Here is a 16,874-nt window from a genome sequence, read left to right on the forward strand (position 1 = left end):
TACAAACAACTACATGCTAATGAGCAGGTAGTCTGTTTTCAGTGATGTGAAACAATTTTGAGTGATGGGAGGGTACTTAAGTGAAGCTTAAATTATCATTGAAACATGCTGACACCTTATTGCAACAAACAAGATTCTCAGGCAACTTGACAAGGTAGGCAAACAGTGAGAAAAATCGACTCAAATCTTCAAAACTTGAAATGTTAACTCTGTTCCTCTCTCCACATATGCAGCCAGATTTCCTGAGTTTCTCCAGCAATTTCTGTATTGGTCTCTTTAGTTCTGCACTCACTTCTCATGTATCAAAGGCCGAGATGCCATTTGCCATCACCTAGATCTTTCCCCCTGAATGGCGGTTTCTAGAAACAGGGAACAGTCTTGGGATAAGAGGCGAACTATTTAAGACTGAGATGAGGAGGAATCTCTTCACTCAAGAGGTTGGTGAATCGTTGGAATTCTCTGCCCCACAGGGCTCTGGAACCTTCATCTTTGAGTAACATTCGACATTGAGATTAATACTAAAGGCATCAAAGGGTACAAGATGGTGTGGGAAAATGGTGCTGCAGTAGATCAGCCATGATCTCATGCCGTAACAAGTGAAAATGCTGGACTGAATGGCCTCAGGTTGCTCCTATCTCTTCAATAATTTGTCAAAGTCAGGAAATAAGCTTACTGACGGGAACAGACTGTCCCTTTGGACATCAACACTTTTCAGTCTCGCACAACCTGAGAAATACTCCACATCTCAGTTCCTTTTGACAAAGTAAAGATATTTAAAGAAGTTAAACAATGAGGGTTAAAAGGGGTCATGAAATGTCCTTGCAAATAGGATGAAGGAGAAACCCAAGCATTTTATACATGTATTAGGAGCAAGACAGGAGCTAGGGAAAGGATTAGTCCAAGGAACAGGAGAATCGACGTTTCGGGCATCAGCCCTTCTTCAGGAATTCCTGAAGAAGGGCTGATGCCCGAAACGTCGATTCTCCTGCTCCTTGGATGCTGCCTGACCTGCTGCGCTTTTCCAGCAACACATTTTCAACTCTGACCTCCAGCATCTGCAGTCCTCACTTTCTCCTAAAGGATTGGTCCACTCAAGGACAAAGGAGGGAATTTATGCATGGAGCTGGAGGTAGTGGGTGAGGTGCTTAATGAGTGCCTTGCATTGGTATTCACCAAGGGGGAAGGACATGGATGGTGGTAAGATGTTGGGAGGACATGGCAATATTCTAGGGCATGTCGACGTTAAGGAGGAAGTGTGCGTGATTTGAATAACATGAAGGTCGATAGGTCCTCAGAGCCTGATGGGACCTATCCCAGGATACTGAGGAAGGCAATAGAGGAGATAGCTGGGATCTTGACAGAGATCTTTCTAACCACTTTGGCCACAGGCAAGGTCCCAGATTCCAGAGAGTAACCAATGCTATTCTTTGTATTTAAGAAGGGCAACAGGAATAATCCAGGAAATCAGAGACTGGTGTGCTTTCTATCAGTAGTAGGGAGATTATTGGAGATGTTTCTTAGGGACAGGACTTACTTGCATTTGGAAAAGAATGGTCATGTTAGGGAAAGTCAGCACAACTGTGTGTGGGGGAGGACTTGTCTCACAAATTTGGTTGAGGTTTTTGAGTAAGGGATGGAGATGATTGTTGGGAGTAGGGCAGTGGATGTAGTCTGCACGGACTTTACTAAAGCATCTGACCAGATCCCTCATGGTCGGCTGATCCAGAAGGTTTCAGTCACATGGGATCCATGGTGAGTTGGTAAGTTGGATACAAAATTGGCTTGGTCATAGAAGTCAGAGGGTAGTTGTGGAGGGGTGTTTCTCTGACTGGGGGCCTGTTGTGCAGGGATTAGTGCTGGGACTCCTGGTGTTTGTAAAATATATGAATGATTTTGATGAAAATGTAGGTGGTCTGATTAGTAAGTTTGTAGATGACACAACAGCTGGTGGAGTTATGGATAGTGAGGAAGGTTAACAAAGGATACGGCAGGAAATAGATCCGTTGGAAAGTTAGTCGGAGAAATGATAGATGGAGTTTAATCAGAACATGTGTGAAGTAATACATTTTGGGAGGAAACATGCAAGAGGACAGTATACAGTAAATGGCAGGACCTTCAGGAGCATTGATATACAGAGGGATCTTGGTGTATAACTCCCTGAAAGTGGCATTACAAGTGGATAAAGTGGTAAAGAAGGTGTATGGCACGCTTACCTTCATCAGTCAGGGGACGAAGGATAAAAGTTGGCAAATCATGTTGCAACTTTAGTGAGGCCACATTTGGAAAACTGTATACAGTTCCAGTCACTACACTGCAGGAAGGATGTGGAGGCTTTGGAGAGGGTATAGAAGAGGTTTACCAGGATGTTGTTTGGATTTGAGTGCATTAGCTATAAGGAAAAGTTGGACAAACTTGGATTGCTTTCACTCGAGCGTCAGAGGCTGAGGGGGGCAACCTGACAGAAGTGTAGAAAATTATGAAAGGCATGGATAGGGTGGATAGTCAGAGTCTTTACTGAAGGCTGGAAATGTCAAATACTAGGGACAGGTTAAAGGTGAGAGAAAAAAATTTAAAGGAGATGTGTGAAGCAAATATTTTACCCAGAGGGTGGGAAATATCTGGAACATGCTCCTGGGGAGATGGTAGCAGCAGATACAATAGCAATGGTGTTTAGACAGACACATGAACCGGTGGGGAACAGAGGGTAACACACCATGTACAGTAGGATGGGGTTACTTCACATCATGGTCAACATAGAATTGATGGGCCAAAGGGCCTGTTCCTGTGCTGTACTATGTTTTATGTAAAGTCACCATAACCCTACTAGAGGACTGCTGTCTCATAAGGGAGTGATGATTTTGGTGGTGGTTTAACCTGGGGGTCACCACGTCTCAGGTGAGGGGAGAGGTTGAGAAGGAGAGTTGTAACCTCAGCCAGTGTGGAAATTCTGCAAGACCTTACACTGTATCCACATTGTATTCCACCTGCTGTCCTCTTGCCCATTCCTTGAAAGATCTTTGCATCTTCCCAACATTCCCCTCATGTTGTGCCATACGTAATTGGTCCTTATATTCAAACCCCCCCCCCCACTGATACGGATCATGACTAACTGGGGGAGGCAAGTACTGATCCTCGTGGTACCCCACTGGTCACGGCCTGCCAACTGGATAAGGACCCATTTATTCCTTCTCCCTGCTTTTTGCCTTTTAAACCGTCTATCCATTTTATCCCCAATGCCACGTGCTCTTTTATTTAATGACCTCCAGTGTGGGTCTTTACCTAAAGCCTTCAGTTAAAGGATTTCATGTTGCAGGTTGGGAACTTACATGATGGTTTCCCAAGATCTCCAGCTGTAACCTTGAGGGAAGGTCACTGTCGTGCTCCTGGGAAAAACTGTGTAAAGGGTTGACAAAAGCCCACAATATGCTTTTTCTCCAGGGTTTCTGTGGACTTTCTGTGGAAGCAATGCTGAGAGATCGAAGGAACCTAACAGAAAGCTTTCCTCTGTGCTGCCTGTGACCAATTAGGACCTGACAGCACAGAAACCTGCATGTGCACACGCAGAAACCCATGGGGCATCTGTTCCTTCTGAATGCCTTGATGTGGAGGAGCTGGCATTGGACTGGGGTGGACAAAGTTAAAAATCACACAACACCAGGTTATAGTCCAACAGGTTTAATTGGAAGCATTAGCTTTCAGAGCACTGCTTCTTCAACAGGTGGTAGCCTCAGGGAGCAGCGCCCGGAAAGCTAGTGCTTCCAAACAAACTTGTTGGACTTTAACCTGGTGTTGTGTGACTTTTAACCTTCTTCTGAATGTGTGAGACTCTCTCTCTGGTCACATTCTGTCAAAGTGGGATCATTGCGATCAGAATGAAGAGAAGGAACACGCACAGGATCCAAATTGACTGGAGGAGGGACTGCATCCACTATCACCAGCTGCTTATGATCAAGTGATCCAGAGTGAAGCAGGAATTAAACACAGTTTCATCTGGGTGGTACAGTGGCTCAGTGGTTAGCACTGCTGCCTCACAGCCCCAGAGTCCAAGGTTCAATTCCACCCTTGGGAGACTGTCCGTGTGGAGTTTGCACATTCTCCTTGTGTCTGTGTGTGTTTTCTCTGAGTACTCCAGTTTCCTCTCACACTCCAAAGATGTGTGGGTTAGCCATGGGAAATACAGGGTTACAGTGATAGGGAAGTGAGTGCTCGTCAGTGTGGATTCAATGGGCTGAATGGTCTGCATCTACACTGTAGGGATTCTATGATCCTTATCAATGGGAATAGACCTCTTCAGTGTGAAGCACAAAATGCAGCTATAAAAATACTCTTCATGAATTAGTCCATGATTTTAAGGAAAAAAGGAAAGAACTTGCAATTAAATAGCACCATCTGAGGATGTCTTAAAGCTGGTCACAGTGAAGTGGTTTGGTAGCCAATTAATGCACAGGCAGGTCTCATGAATAACAATGAAACATAAGATGAGAGAAGCTGCCTGGTTGCTGTTGGTTCAGCAATATTGACCAGGCCACAGGGAGATTTCCCTCTCCTTCCTGTCAAATAGAAACACTGGGATCTTGGACATTCAGCAGATTAGGCCTCAGTTTCTTGTTTCATCAAACGACAGCCGAGTGCTCCCTTGTGTGTCAGCCTGGACTATAAGATCATGTTTCTGCACTCGGATATGAACTCATAACCTTGTGACTGAGAGGTGAGAATGTTATCGATTGAGATACTGTTGACATCTTAATGCATACATCAACGGGAATTCTCCATGGTGTTAAATCACACAGTCCGGCGAGGAAAACACACAAGTGCGACAATTTATAAATAATAAATTTGACAATAAAGTTTTAAAAGAATACAGAAAAAGGATACTTAATGAAAGCAAAATACTGCAGATGCTGGAAATCTGGCACAAGAAAAGGAAAATGCTGGAGAAACTCAGCAGATTCTGAAGAAGGGTGACCAGACTCGAAACATTAACTGTGCTTTCCCTCTCCACAGATGTTGCCAAACCTACTGAGTTTCTCCAGCATTTTCCCTTTTTGTTTTTGCCCTTGGTAAGGATTTGGTAAATTTAAAAACTCTATTTGATATGATTTGGAGACACTGGTGTTGGACTGGGGTGGACAAAGTTCAAAATCACACAACACCAGGTTATAGACCAACAGGTTTAATTGGAAGCACTAGCTTTCAGAGCACTGCTCCTTCATCAGGGGGTCACAACCACATGATGAAGGAGCAGTGCTCTGAAAGCTAGTGCTTCCAAATAAAACTGTTGGACTATAACCTGGTGTTGTGTGATTTATAAATCTATTTGATATGCCTTCAGCATGTGAGGGAGACAGTAATAAATCTGATCAAAGAATCGAAGGAGGCATTACTCTGAGGTTACAGAAAACCCAAATACGGTGGACACTGGGAATCAGGAATAAAAACAGAAATTGCCAGAGAAACTCAGTGGGTTTCACAGCTTCTGAGGAGAGAGAATCAGAGTGAACGTTTCAGATGAAACTATCAGCTCTAAAGTTGTTTAATCTTACCTTCCACACAATCATAGCTTCCCTTTGTTCCACCCCTTCCCACTTGCTTAAAACCTGCCAAGTATAACCAACAGTCGGGTGGACCAGCCAGCTCCCCCATTCAGTGAGACTGTGGCTGATCTCATTTTAACCTCCACTCTACATCCCTACACATCCCCTGATAATCTTCCATCCCCTTGGTCACCAAGAATCTATCTCCCTCTGCCTTAAAATATTTAAACATTCTGCCTTTTGAAGAAGGGAATTCCAAAGACTCTCAACCCTCTGTGAGAAAAAGACATGCTTCCTCATCTCTGTTTTAAACAGGTGACCCCTTATTTTTACACAGTGACCACAAGTTCGAGACTCTCCCACAGGAGGAAACATCCTCTCAACATCCACCTGGTCAAGTCTCCTCAGGATCTTACACGTTTCAATGTTTGGGCAGCACAGTGGCTCAGTGGTTAGCACTGATGCCTCACAGTGCCAGGGACCTGGGTTCAATTCCCACCTCAGGCGACTGTCTGTGTGGAGTTTTCACATTCTCCCCGTGTCTGCATGGGTTTTCTCCGGGTGCTCTGGTTTCCTCCCACAGTCCAAGGATGTGCGGGTTAGATGAATTGTTCATGTTAAATTGCACATTGTGTTCAGGGAAGTGTAGGTTAGGTGCATTAGTTAGGGTAAATAGAGGGTAGGGGGAATGAGGCTGGGTGGGTTACTCTTTGGAGGGTCAGTGTGGACTTGTTGGCCCCAAAAGGGCCTGTCCCCACACTGTAGGGATTCTATGAATTCAGTCACCTCCAGCTGCTCTAAACTCCAGAGGATACAGGCCCAGCCTGTCTAGCCTTTCTTCATAAGGCCATCTGCTCATTCTAGGTACTAGTCTGGTAAACCTTCTCTGAACTGCTTCCAGTGCATTAACATCCTTCTGGAAGCCTTCATCGCCAATCGCAATCATTTGCAAATGAAGGGCTTATGCCTGAAACATCGACATTCCTGCTCCTCGGAAGCTGCCGTGCTTTTCCAGCGCCACACTTTTCAACCGACCCTCCAGGATCTGCAGTCCTCACTTTCTCCTAATGAACATGACTATCTACCTTGGAAATTCCACGATACTAGTCATGGCCTCGTGAGTCTTTGTGTGGCTGATGCTGTGAGTACGGGTGACCAGTTCTGTCGACATACCCTCAAACGTTTTCCCAAATCTAACCAAGGTACATTGATCTGAAAGGTTAATTCTATTTCTCTGTTGACTGGGATGAACAATTCCTTGTTGAAGTCTGGGTCTTACCTGATGACAGGAGACTGCCACTGCTTCCACTGATGATTTTACCTTTGCTTCCCATGTTGGCGAGTTTCGACATCTTCAGAGTCCCAGTTTCGGTGAGATCGATGGCGATTTCACTCAGACTCCTGGCTGCATGAATTTTCGACTGGCAAAAAAAACAACAACAGCTGTAAGTAACTAGGCTGAAGGACAGGACACTGGCAGCAAGAACATCATTAAGGATATTAGTAAATTGGAGAGAGTCGAGAGAAGATTTATCAAGATGTTGCAGGGAATGTGGGATTTGAGTGAAAAGGACAGGCTGGGACTTTCTTCACTGGAGCATAGAAGGTTGAGTGGTAACTTTATAGAGGTTCATAAAACCATAGGGACATAGATAAGGTGAATGGTAGTTGTCTTTTCTCTAGGATAAAGGATTTCAAGACTCAGGGCACATTTTTAAGGTGAGAGGAGAAAGATTTGAAAAAGACATGGGGGACAACTTTATTTACACAGAGGATGGTTTGTGTGTGGAATGAACTTCCAGAGGACATGGGAAGTGGGTACAGTTACAGCGTTTAAAAGACATTTGGATAAGTTCATGAATAGGAAAGGTTTGGAGGGATACTGACCAAGAGCAGGCAAGTGGAAGAGGTTTAGTTTGGGAAAATGGCCGGCATGGACTGGTTGGGCCGAAGGGTCTGTTTTTGTGCTGTATGACTCTATGACTCGATCACATGGACGTGGTTCAAACTGTAAGCTATACTGGGGGAGGGTAGGTGGGGAGGGGTGAGTGGGGGTAGGGCAGGGTAAGGCTGAACCTCAGTGGTTACACTGCATAAACCTCATGCTCACACCTGCTGAGAAACTTATACAAATCCACACTCCCAGGTTAAACAGCAAAGTGCAGCATATCAATGGCCAGAACTATGGTGAACGATAGAGATCACAGAGATTGTCTAGGAAAAGGAGAAGGCTATTGAGCTTCCTCTTCTGTTCTCGATCATGGTTGATCATCTCCTCAATGCCATTTCCCTGCACCATCTCCTGAGGGAAGAAATTCCTCCTCATCTCAATCCTCAATGGTCTAAACCTTGTCTTGAGATTATGTCCCAGCTTCTTGACTCCCCAACCAGGGCAAACATCCAAACCACATCCACCCTGTCGCACCCACGTTGTTGCAATCACCACTGCACAATAATAATTAGAATCAGTCAGGAATTAGCAGTGTACTAAGCTCAATCCCACAGTACGCTCAGCTTTGGCCCCATTGGAGATTTGATCATTGAAAGGTGACACTCTTGTGCAGTGCTGAGGGAATGCTTCTTTGTTTTCGATGCTGTCTTCAGGTGGGATGTTGCACTCAAATCCGACCTCCTTTCTCAGGTGCACACCGACAAAAACGTGTGGTGCTATTTTTAAAGGTGAACAGGGAGGTTCTCTGTCAATATCTGTCCCAGTCTCTGTCAATATCTGTCCCAGTCAATATCTGTCCCTCAGTCAATATCAATGTTATCTGGTCAAGATTAAATTATTGCTCATGGGAGTTTGTTGTCTGCAGATTGGCCATTGTGTTTCCTCCATTAGAATAGCTGACTTTATTGGCTGGGAAGTGTTTTGATACAAGATGAGAGTGGTGCTGGAAAAGCACAGCAGGTCAGGCAGCATCCGAGGAGCAGGAAAATCGACATTTTGGGCTGGAGCCCTTCACCAGGAATGAGGCTGGGAACCTCCGGGGTGGGGAGATAAATGGGAGAGGGGACGGGGCTGGGGAGAAGGTAGCTGAGAATGCAATAGGGGGTGGGGATGTAGGTGATAGACCGGAGAGGAGGGTGGGACGGATAGGTGGGAAGGAAGATTGGCAGGTAGGACAGTTTAAGAGGATGGTGTTGAGCTGGAAGGTTGGAACTGGTGCAAAGTGGGGGGGGGGAGCATGGTCATGGAAGGTGCTATATAAATGCAAGTCCTTTTTCTTCAGTTTGCACTTGATGATTAATGACCAGTCCTGTTCTCACCTGGATAGTTAACAAAGAAATGAATCACCTCAGACCTAACTGCTCTTGCTGAGAATCCACTATACCTTCATATTCCCTTGAGAGGACAAGATATTTTCTATGGACATTGAAAACCCACTCAGGAAATGCATCCTCCTCAAGGTTTTCCCAGTCCTGAAGGTGTTCACTCACAACAGGGACACATTGTCCCAAGGACAGATATTTCATGCTGTGACATCAAGCAGCTGATACTGAATCACCCAGTCTCAGAAACTCTTTGGTGAAAGGAGGTCTCATTTCAGATGGATTATTAATCATGAAGCCTCACATTTAAATCATAATCCAATAAAATATTCATGTCAAGTGACTCTTTACAAGACTTTAAGAAACAGTTAATTAATTCATCACAGAATCCCTACAGTGTGGAAACAGGCCGTTAGGCCCAACAAGTCCACACCAACCTTACGAAGAGTACCCCATCCAGACCCATTTCCCTACCCTATTACTCTACATTTCCCCTGACTAAAGCACCTAACCTTCACATTCCTGGACACTATGGGCAACTTAGCAATGGCCAATCCACCTAAGCTGCACATCATTGGATTGTGGGAGTAAAGCAGAACACTCCCAGACAGACACGGGGAGAATGTGCAAACTCCACACAGACAGCCTCCTGAGGCTGGAATCAAACCCAGCTCTCTAGCGCTGTGAGGCAGCAGTGCTAACCACTAAGCCACCATGCCATCCACTAAGGGAGGTGAATGCATTGCTTCTCACTGCAGTCTCTTGGTTAAACATTCACTGTCTTATTTGTATTCCCTCATACCATGGCCATCCTTGTTATCATTTTTACAACGTTCCTCAGAGTCATACCAAGCTCTCTCCACCTGCCCTTCAGGGGTCTGCAGATGCCAGGGTGAAAATGGTCACAGACTGGGCACTGAAGAGCACCAATGACCCAGGCAAATTGGAGGCTACAAACCCCAGTTCCCTTGAAGATTAGCCCAGGCCAGCCACTGAGCTTGGGAATGTCGGTCAGGCAGGTTAATCTGCACATGAGGCTGCTGCATAAGATAAGGATGCATGGTGCTAGGGGTAGAGTATTAGCATGGATAGAGGATTGGTCGACAGGAAGCAAAGAGTGGGGATAAATGAGTGCTATTCTGGCTGGCAATCAGTGACTAGTGGTGTGCCTCAGGGATCAGTGTTGGGATTGCAATTATTTACAATTTATATCGATGATTTGGAGTTGGGCACCACGTGCACGGTGTTAAAATTTGCCGATGACACTAAGACAAGTGGCAGAGCAAAGTGTGCAGAGGACTGTGAAACTTTGCTGAGGAACACAGATACATTGAGTTGTTGTGGTTCTGTTCGCCGAGCTGGGAATTTGTGTTGCAGACGTTTCATCCCCTGTCTAGGTGACATCCTCAGTGCTTGGGAGCCTCCTGTGAAGCGCTTCTGTGATCTTTCCTCCGACATTTATAGTGATTTGTACCTGCCGCTTCCGGTTGTCAGTTATCATGAGCAAAACCAATGTAGTGTACAAAATCCCATGCAAGGACTGCACAAAACACTACATAGGACAAACAGGAAGACAGCTAACGATCCGCATCCATGAACACCAACGAGCCACGAAACGACATGACCAGCTATCCTTAGTAGCCACACATGCAGATGACGAGCAACATGAGTTCGACTGGGACAATACTACTATTATAGGACAAGCCAAACAGAGAACAGCCAGGGAATTCCTAGAGGCATGGCACTCATCCACAGATTCAATCAATAAGCACATCGACCTGGACCCAATATACCGGCCACTGCAACGGACAGCTGGAACTGACAACCGGAAGCGGCAGAGACAAACCACTATAAATGCCAGAGGAAAGATCACAGAAGCGCTTCACAGGAGGCTCCCAATCACTGAGGATGTCACCTAGACAGGGGACGAAACGTCTGCAAACAAATTCCCAGCTCGGCGAACACAACCACAACAACGAGCACCCGAGCTACAAATCTTCTCCCAAACTTTGAATATATTGAGTAAGTGGGCAAAGGACTGGCAGACGGACTACAATGTTAGTAAATGCGAAGTCATCCATTTTGGTAGGAGTAACAGCAAAATAAATTATTTCTTGAATGGTAAAAAGTCGCAGCATGCTGGTTTGCAGAGGGACCTGGGTGTCCTTGTGCATGAATCGTAGAGGGTTGGTCTGCAGGTACAACATGTAATTAGGAAGGCAAATGGAATTTTGTCCTTCATTGCTAAAGGGTTAAAGAGTTTAAAAGGTAATGTTATAGCTGTACAAGGTGTTGGTGTACTGTGTGCAGATTTGGTCTCCTTACTTGAGAAAGGATGTACTGGCACTAGAGGGGATAGAGAGGAGGTTCACTCGGTTGGTTCTGGAGTTGAGAGGATTGGCTTATGAGGAGAGACTGAGCAGACTGGGATCATATTCATTGGATTCAGAAGAATGAGGGAGGGTCTTATAGAAACATATAGAGTTATGAAGGGAAACAATAAAATAGAATTAGGATGTTTCCACTGGTAAGTGAAACGACTATGAGAGGGCATAGCCTCAAGGTGAGAGGAAGCAGGTTTAGAACTGAACTGAGAAGGAACTGCTTCAGCCAGAAGGTTATTAATCTGTGGAATTCCTTTCCCAGGGAAGTAGCTAATGCTACTTCAGGAATCACTTTTAAAGGTAAGGCTGATACCTTTCCGAAAAATAAAGGAATTGAGGGAAATGGTGAAAATGTGGGTAAGTGGAGCTGAGTCCACAAAAAGATCAGCCATGATCTTATTGAATGGTGGTGCAGGTTTGAGGGGCCAGACGGCCTACTCTTACTCTTAGTCCTTATGTTCTTAATCTGCCTGTACCAGACTGCAGGGGAGGCAGTGGAAACTAATAATTTAGTCTGCACTCCAGCATCCAGCACAAAGTATAGTGCATTAAGTTATAAATAGAATTCTCCACTTTAAAAAAATCTTGAGTAGATAATATGTCCAAAAAGGCAGAAACACATAATCTCAGAAATATCTGGCTGTGCTCACCTTACTTTGTTTTCTGTCCAGATAGAACTGATGCTGACTTATGGCCATTGCCCAAATGGACTTAATCAGTGCAGTACTGGCGTACCATGTATGTACAGCAATCCCACTGTGACCAAAGGTTCTCCTAGTTACAGATGCCCTGAGAACATAAACAGAAAGCAAGGTTACCACATGATTTTCACTCCTACCCTCAGCGTGTATAGTGTTACTGTTCAAGGCAGTTTGATCATTACAAAAGGAATCCTTTCCCCTCGCTGGGAATGTTAGCAGCTTCTCCTCCCACTGGCTTTTGCCTCGCTAGTTCAAAATATTCCAGATCAGTTCGTACACTCTCAGGGCATCTAATGCACGTTAAGAAATGCTGTTGTTAAATTTAAAATTCATATAAGGCTTTATCCCACCTTTCCACTGAATGTTCCAATTTGTAAACATTGTCAGGATTACAAATATTCCACATTTTTTAGCTTCCGTGCTATTTCAACAGTAAGAACATTAAAGCAGGCATTGTCCAATTAGATCACCGCTCATCAACAATAGCAGTGCTGTTTTCCTTTACCTGCGTGGGTCATGGACTTCCACAGAAAATTTCTTCTCTCTGAAGTACAGGTTCTCCAACTGCCTCCATTGGAAAATCTTAACAAGACAAAGAATCGAGAATCAGAGCCATTTCGTTATTTAACCCTCTTTAAAGACATAAAGACTCTCTCTCTCTTCAGGTCCCTTACACACACATGTCTGCACTTTCACCGACTCTCTGCACTTTCCCCCTCTCCTTCCACAGCCAAGGACGCAGGAGAGAGTGAAAAACAAATCCGAGAGGTCAGCTCAAACACTTTGGGTGTGTTTTGCTGAGGTCTTTTAAAAATGACGATTAAGAGTCTCTTCTGGTGGACTGCTTTCCCTCTTCATTTTCGATTCCTGCAACACTGGGGTTTCCTGGAGCACTGCACCCTTGCTTCTGAGCAGTAAGCAAAAGCAGCTGTGACTCAGTGCTGGCGAACGGCTGAACATAATTTCCTATCCTCCTGAACTCGCTGGAAGTAAAAGATGAGAAGACATTTAATCACATGCCCCTCTTGGGACCTAACTTCCTGCTCACTAATCTACAATAGCTCCTGACATGTACTACAGCTTGCAGCAATATAACCAGTGGGAACACAATAAAAGCTTTTCAAGGGTGGAGCTTCCTCAGAAACCCTTGTGAGCAGCTGAAAATAAACCAAAATCTGTGCCAACTCACAAGGTAACAGTCTTACTCCTAATCTTTCTCATCGAAAAAGAAACAAAAACCTGCCTTCTCTCCTCGAGCGGAGTGGCAATTTCCAAACTTCACTTCCAAATGTTTTCTTTTAACTGGAGTATTTTCTTTCTGAGTTGGATTTCTGGCCGGCTGCTGAACGGACATATGCTAATGAGGGTTTTTAGGCTCCCATTACTGTGGAGGTTCAGGAATTTCAAACACGCCAGATGTTTGTGTTGTGAGAATTTTCAGCTGAGGCCACACGGGGCAGTGTCAAAGGCAGAGGGACCTGGCAAGGCAGGCTGTGACTCCTGGGCAGGAGGCTGCAGGAGATCAGCTCCAGATGCCTGTAATGAGTGTGACCTCCTGACAAAATCATCGAGAATGGAGGCCTCATCTTTCAGCAAGGCTGCTCCTTTCCAGATTCATAAAACAACACGACAGCAGGGCACGATTCAACCAGCCCGCTCCTTTATCCACGTTACCCCCTCCTGCCCAGCTCACTGAGCATTTGAAACAGAACTGGAGCATCTGGACTGGGGTCCAAAAGCAATTTGGGACGTGCAATCGAACATGACAGAGTCTGGGTTACAGTGGTGCTGGGTCAGGCAGCATCCGAGGAGCAGGAAAATCGGAAAGTCCTTCATCAGGAATGATGGGGTGGGGCATTCCTGATGAAGGACTTTTGCCCAAAATGTTGATTTTCCTGCTCCTCGGATGCTGCCTGACCTGCTGTGCTTTTCCAGCACCACTCTAATCTAGACTCTGATCTCCAGCATCTGCAGTCCTCACTTTTGCCTATCGAACATTAACACTTGATTCTGAGAAAGCAACAGTGCTCACAGCATTACAGTGGGTTCGCTTCTCTCCTGCTAACAGAGTGAAGTGTGTTACTTCACATTCTTACACATGAACTGTCACTCAGGCTGCACCATTCAATACGATCATGGCTTCCCCATTATCCCACCATTTCCACCTATCCCCTGCAACCCAATTAAACTCCTCCCTTCCCCACCCCCTCCACCCCAACCTGTGCTCATTAAGAATCTCTCCATCACTGCCTTGAATAGATTCAAAGACTTCACTTCAACTGTCTTTTGAAGGAGGGGTCTAAAGAGGAACATTTTTGTCTGGTCTCAGCCTTAAACAGGCAGTCCATTATTTTTCAGTTGGTTCTCCATTCTCTCACAAGAGCAAACATCCTCTCCACATTCACCTTGTCAGCACCACTCACCGTGTTGTAGATCACTGACCCTCCGAAGATTAACCCACCCAGACCCATTCCCATAGTACTCTACATTTACCCCAGACTAATGCACCTAACCTGCACATCCCTGCTGCCTCACAGCGCCAGGGACCCGGGTTCAATTCACACCTCTGGCAACTCTCTGTGTGGAATTTGCACATTCTCCCTGTGGGTTTCCTCTGGGGGATCTAGCTTCTTCCCCTCCCCCTCACACAGTCCAAAGATGTACAGGTTAGGTGGACTGACCATGCTAAATTGCCCATAGTGTCCAGGGATGTACAAGTTAGGTGGGCTATGCGGGGGAATGTGGGGTTTTAGGATGGGGGGGGTCTGAGTGGAGTGCTCTCCAGAGAGCCAGTGTGGACTTGACGGGCTGAATAGCCTGCTTCCACACTGTAGGGATTCTATGACTCAGTTGGCTGGATGGCAGATTTGTGATGCAGACTGATACCATCAGTGTGGGTTCACTTCCTGCAACAGCTGAGGTTCCTTTGATGATCCTGCCCTCTCAACTCTGCTCCTTTGTCCGAGGTGCGGTGAACCTCAGATTAAACTCACCTGTGGGAGTGGGCCTGTGTTGACTATAACTTCAGACAGACATGACGGCAGACAACAAAATCAAATGCAAGGTGAAGACCTCATCTTCCAGTTCAGAAAACATTTCATCACAGCCCGTCGAGAGATAGCCTGTTAATTGATCCAATGTTGAAGCCAGTGGTCGTGAAATTTGGGACCTCTGACAAAGACTTGCTGCCTTTACAAAATACCTTGACGTATGGTTTCAGTAACTCCTGCTGTTTGTTGGACTCCTCAAACTGTAGACTGTGAATCACAAAAACCCTCATCCTCTAAGTTTGGGTGGTGCATACATCGGAGCAAGGCGACAGTGACATTTTCTGTTTCCTGTGTTGATTCCCTCAGTCCCCAATTCTTGGCGCGATAAGTGTACAGATGTGTTTATTTATTCAAAACGGCATAAACATCCATCTACCTGCACCAGGAAAAGCAGGAGCGATCGACAAGATTGCTGAGTCTGTAAGTCAAAAAATACTGAATATTTCATGCAGGGAGAGGGCCTCAGGGCAGACAGTGTAAGTAAGTGAGAGAGAGAAAAGCCCAAGGAACTGATTGATCATTTGATCAAACTGGATGGAAAGCAGTGCAGGGTTTGCAGATGATTCCACAGCAGACAGAAGCTACTCAGGAAAACGCTGCAAAGGAGAGAGCTGTTAGAGGCAATGGCTTCAAAATCATCCCAAAATTTATCTTTGGTCAGAGAATAAGTGCAGCTGTATGACAGGACAATTACTCTTGATGAAACAATGAGAGAGAATCTAACTTTGCACTGCTACACCCAAAGGAAAGAACTCTCTCCCACGAAAAGCAGCAGATGCTGGATTGGCTGTTAACTTTAAATCAGAGATGGACACATTTTTGTTAAGCAAAGGAATTAAGGGATAGGGGCCAAAGGCAGGTGTGTTGGGTTAGGCCACAGATCAATGATCATACCGAACGGCCTATTGCAGTTCCTTTGTTCCTCCATGATTGATGTTCCTGTGGGTTACAGTTGACCAGAAACTGAACTGGACTTGCCATGTAAAGATCGTGGCTGCAAGAGCACTTCAGAGGTTAGGAATGCTGCAGTGTGTGCTCACCTCCTGGCTTCGAAATCCTGTTCATCATCTACAAGGAACAGGTCAGGAGAATGCCACAAGATCTGGACATGATTCAGGCTTGGGCTGACAAGTGGCAAGTAACATTTGCGCTATACAAATGACAGGCAATGGTCATCTCCAATAAGAGACAATCTAACCATCACCCCTTGACATTCAATGGTGTTACCATCACTGAACCTCCCATTATCAACATCCTAGGGGATTATCATCGACCTGAAACTTAACTGGACTCACCATATAAACACATAACAGCAGGACAGAGGCTAGACACACTGCGGTGAGGACCTTCTGACTCCCCATCAGCTACCAGGGACAAGTCAGGAGTGTGATGGAATACTCCCCACTTGCCTGGATGGGTGCAGCTCCAACAATACTCAAGAAGCTTGACACCATCCAGGACAAAGCAGCCCCTGCTTGATTGGCACCACATTCACAAACATTTACTCCCTCCCCCACCAAAGCTCAGTAGCAGCAGTGTGTACTATCTACAAGGTGCACTGCAGAAATTCACTAGATCCTTAGACAGCATCTTCCAAACCCACTTCCATCTAGAAGAACAAGGGCAGTAGAGACATGGGAACACCATCACCTTCAAGTTCCCCTCCAAGCCACTCACCATCCTGACGTGAAAATATATCACTGTTCCTTCAGGGTCACTGGGGTCAAAATCCTGGAAATACCTCCTTAAGGGTATTATGGTGTCCCTACACACCATGGACTGCAGTGGTTCAAGAACACACCTCACCTCCACCTTCTCAAGGGGGCAATTAGGCACGGGCAAAAGATGCCACCCAAACTATCAACGACCATATCCCATAAATGAATAGAAAGTATTAGTTTACTCAATGAAACAGCGGAAGATGAATGAGAA

General features: G+C 45.5%; 1 protein-coding gene across 13 annotated transcripts in view; it reads right to left on the reverse strand.

The window, feature by feature from the left end:
• frmd4a (FERM domain containing 4A) overlaps positions 1 to 16,874 on the reverse strand; it is a 773,221-nt gene that overhangs the window by 78,684 nt on the left and 677,663 nt on the right. For 10 of the 13 annotated variants that reach the window (XM_072563058.1, XM_072563059.1, XM_072563057.1 and 7 more), the window contains 3 exons: positions 12,398 to 12,474; positions 11,842 to 11,980; positions 6,814 to 6,955 (listed from right to left, as the gene is read on the reverse strand). In XM_072563058.1, coding sequence (XP_072419159.1) covers positions 6,814 to 6,955; positions 11,842 to 11,980; positions 12,398 to 12,474 — 358 coding nt within the window. Of the gene's footprint in view, positions 1 to 6,813; positions 6,956 to 11,841; positions 11,981 to 12,397; positions 12,475 to 12,566; positions 12,826 to 13,135; positions 13,158 to 16,874 lie in introns of those variants that run through there. The other 3 variants (XM_072563065.1, XM_072563063.1, XM_072563062.1) reach the window with 3 other exon arrangements.

Source organism: Chiloscyllium punctatum, chromosome 44 (assembly GCF_047496795.1).
Source record: "Chiloscyllium punctatum isolate Juve2018m chromosome 44, sChiPun1.3, whole genome shotgun sequence".
NCBI classification, from domain to species: Eukaryota; Metazoa; Chordata; class Chondrichthyes; order Orectolobiformes; family Hemiscylliidae; genus Chiloscyllium; species Chiloscyllium punctatum.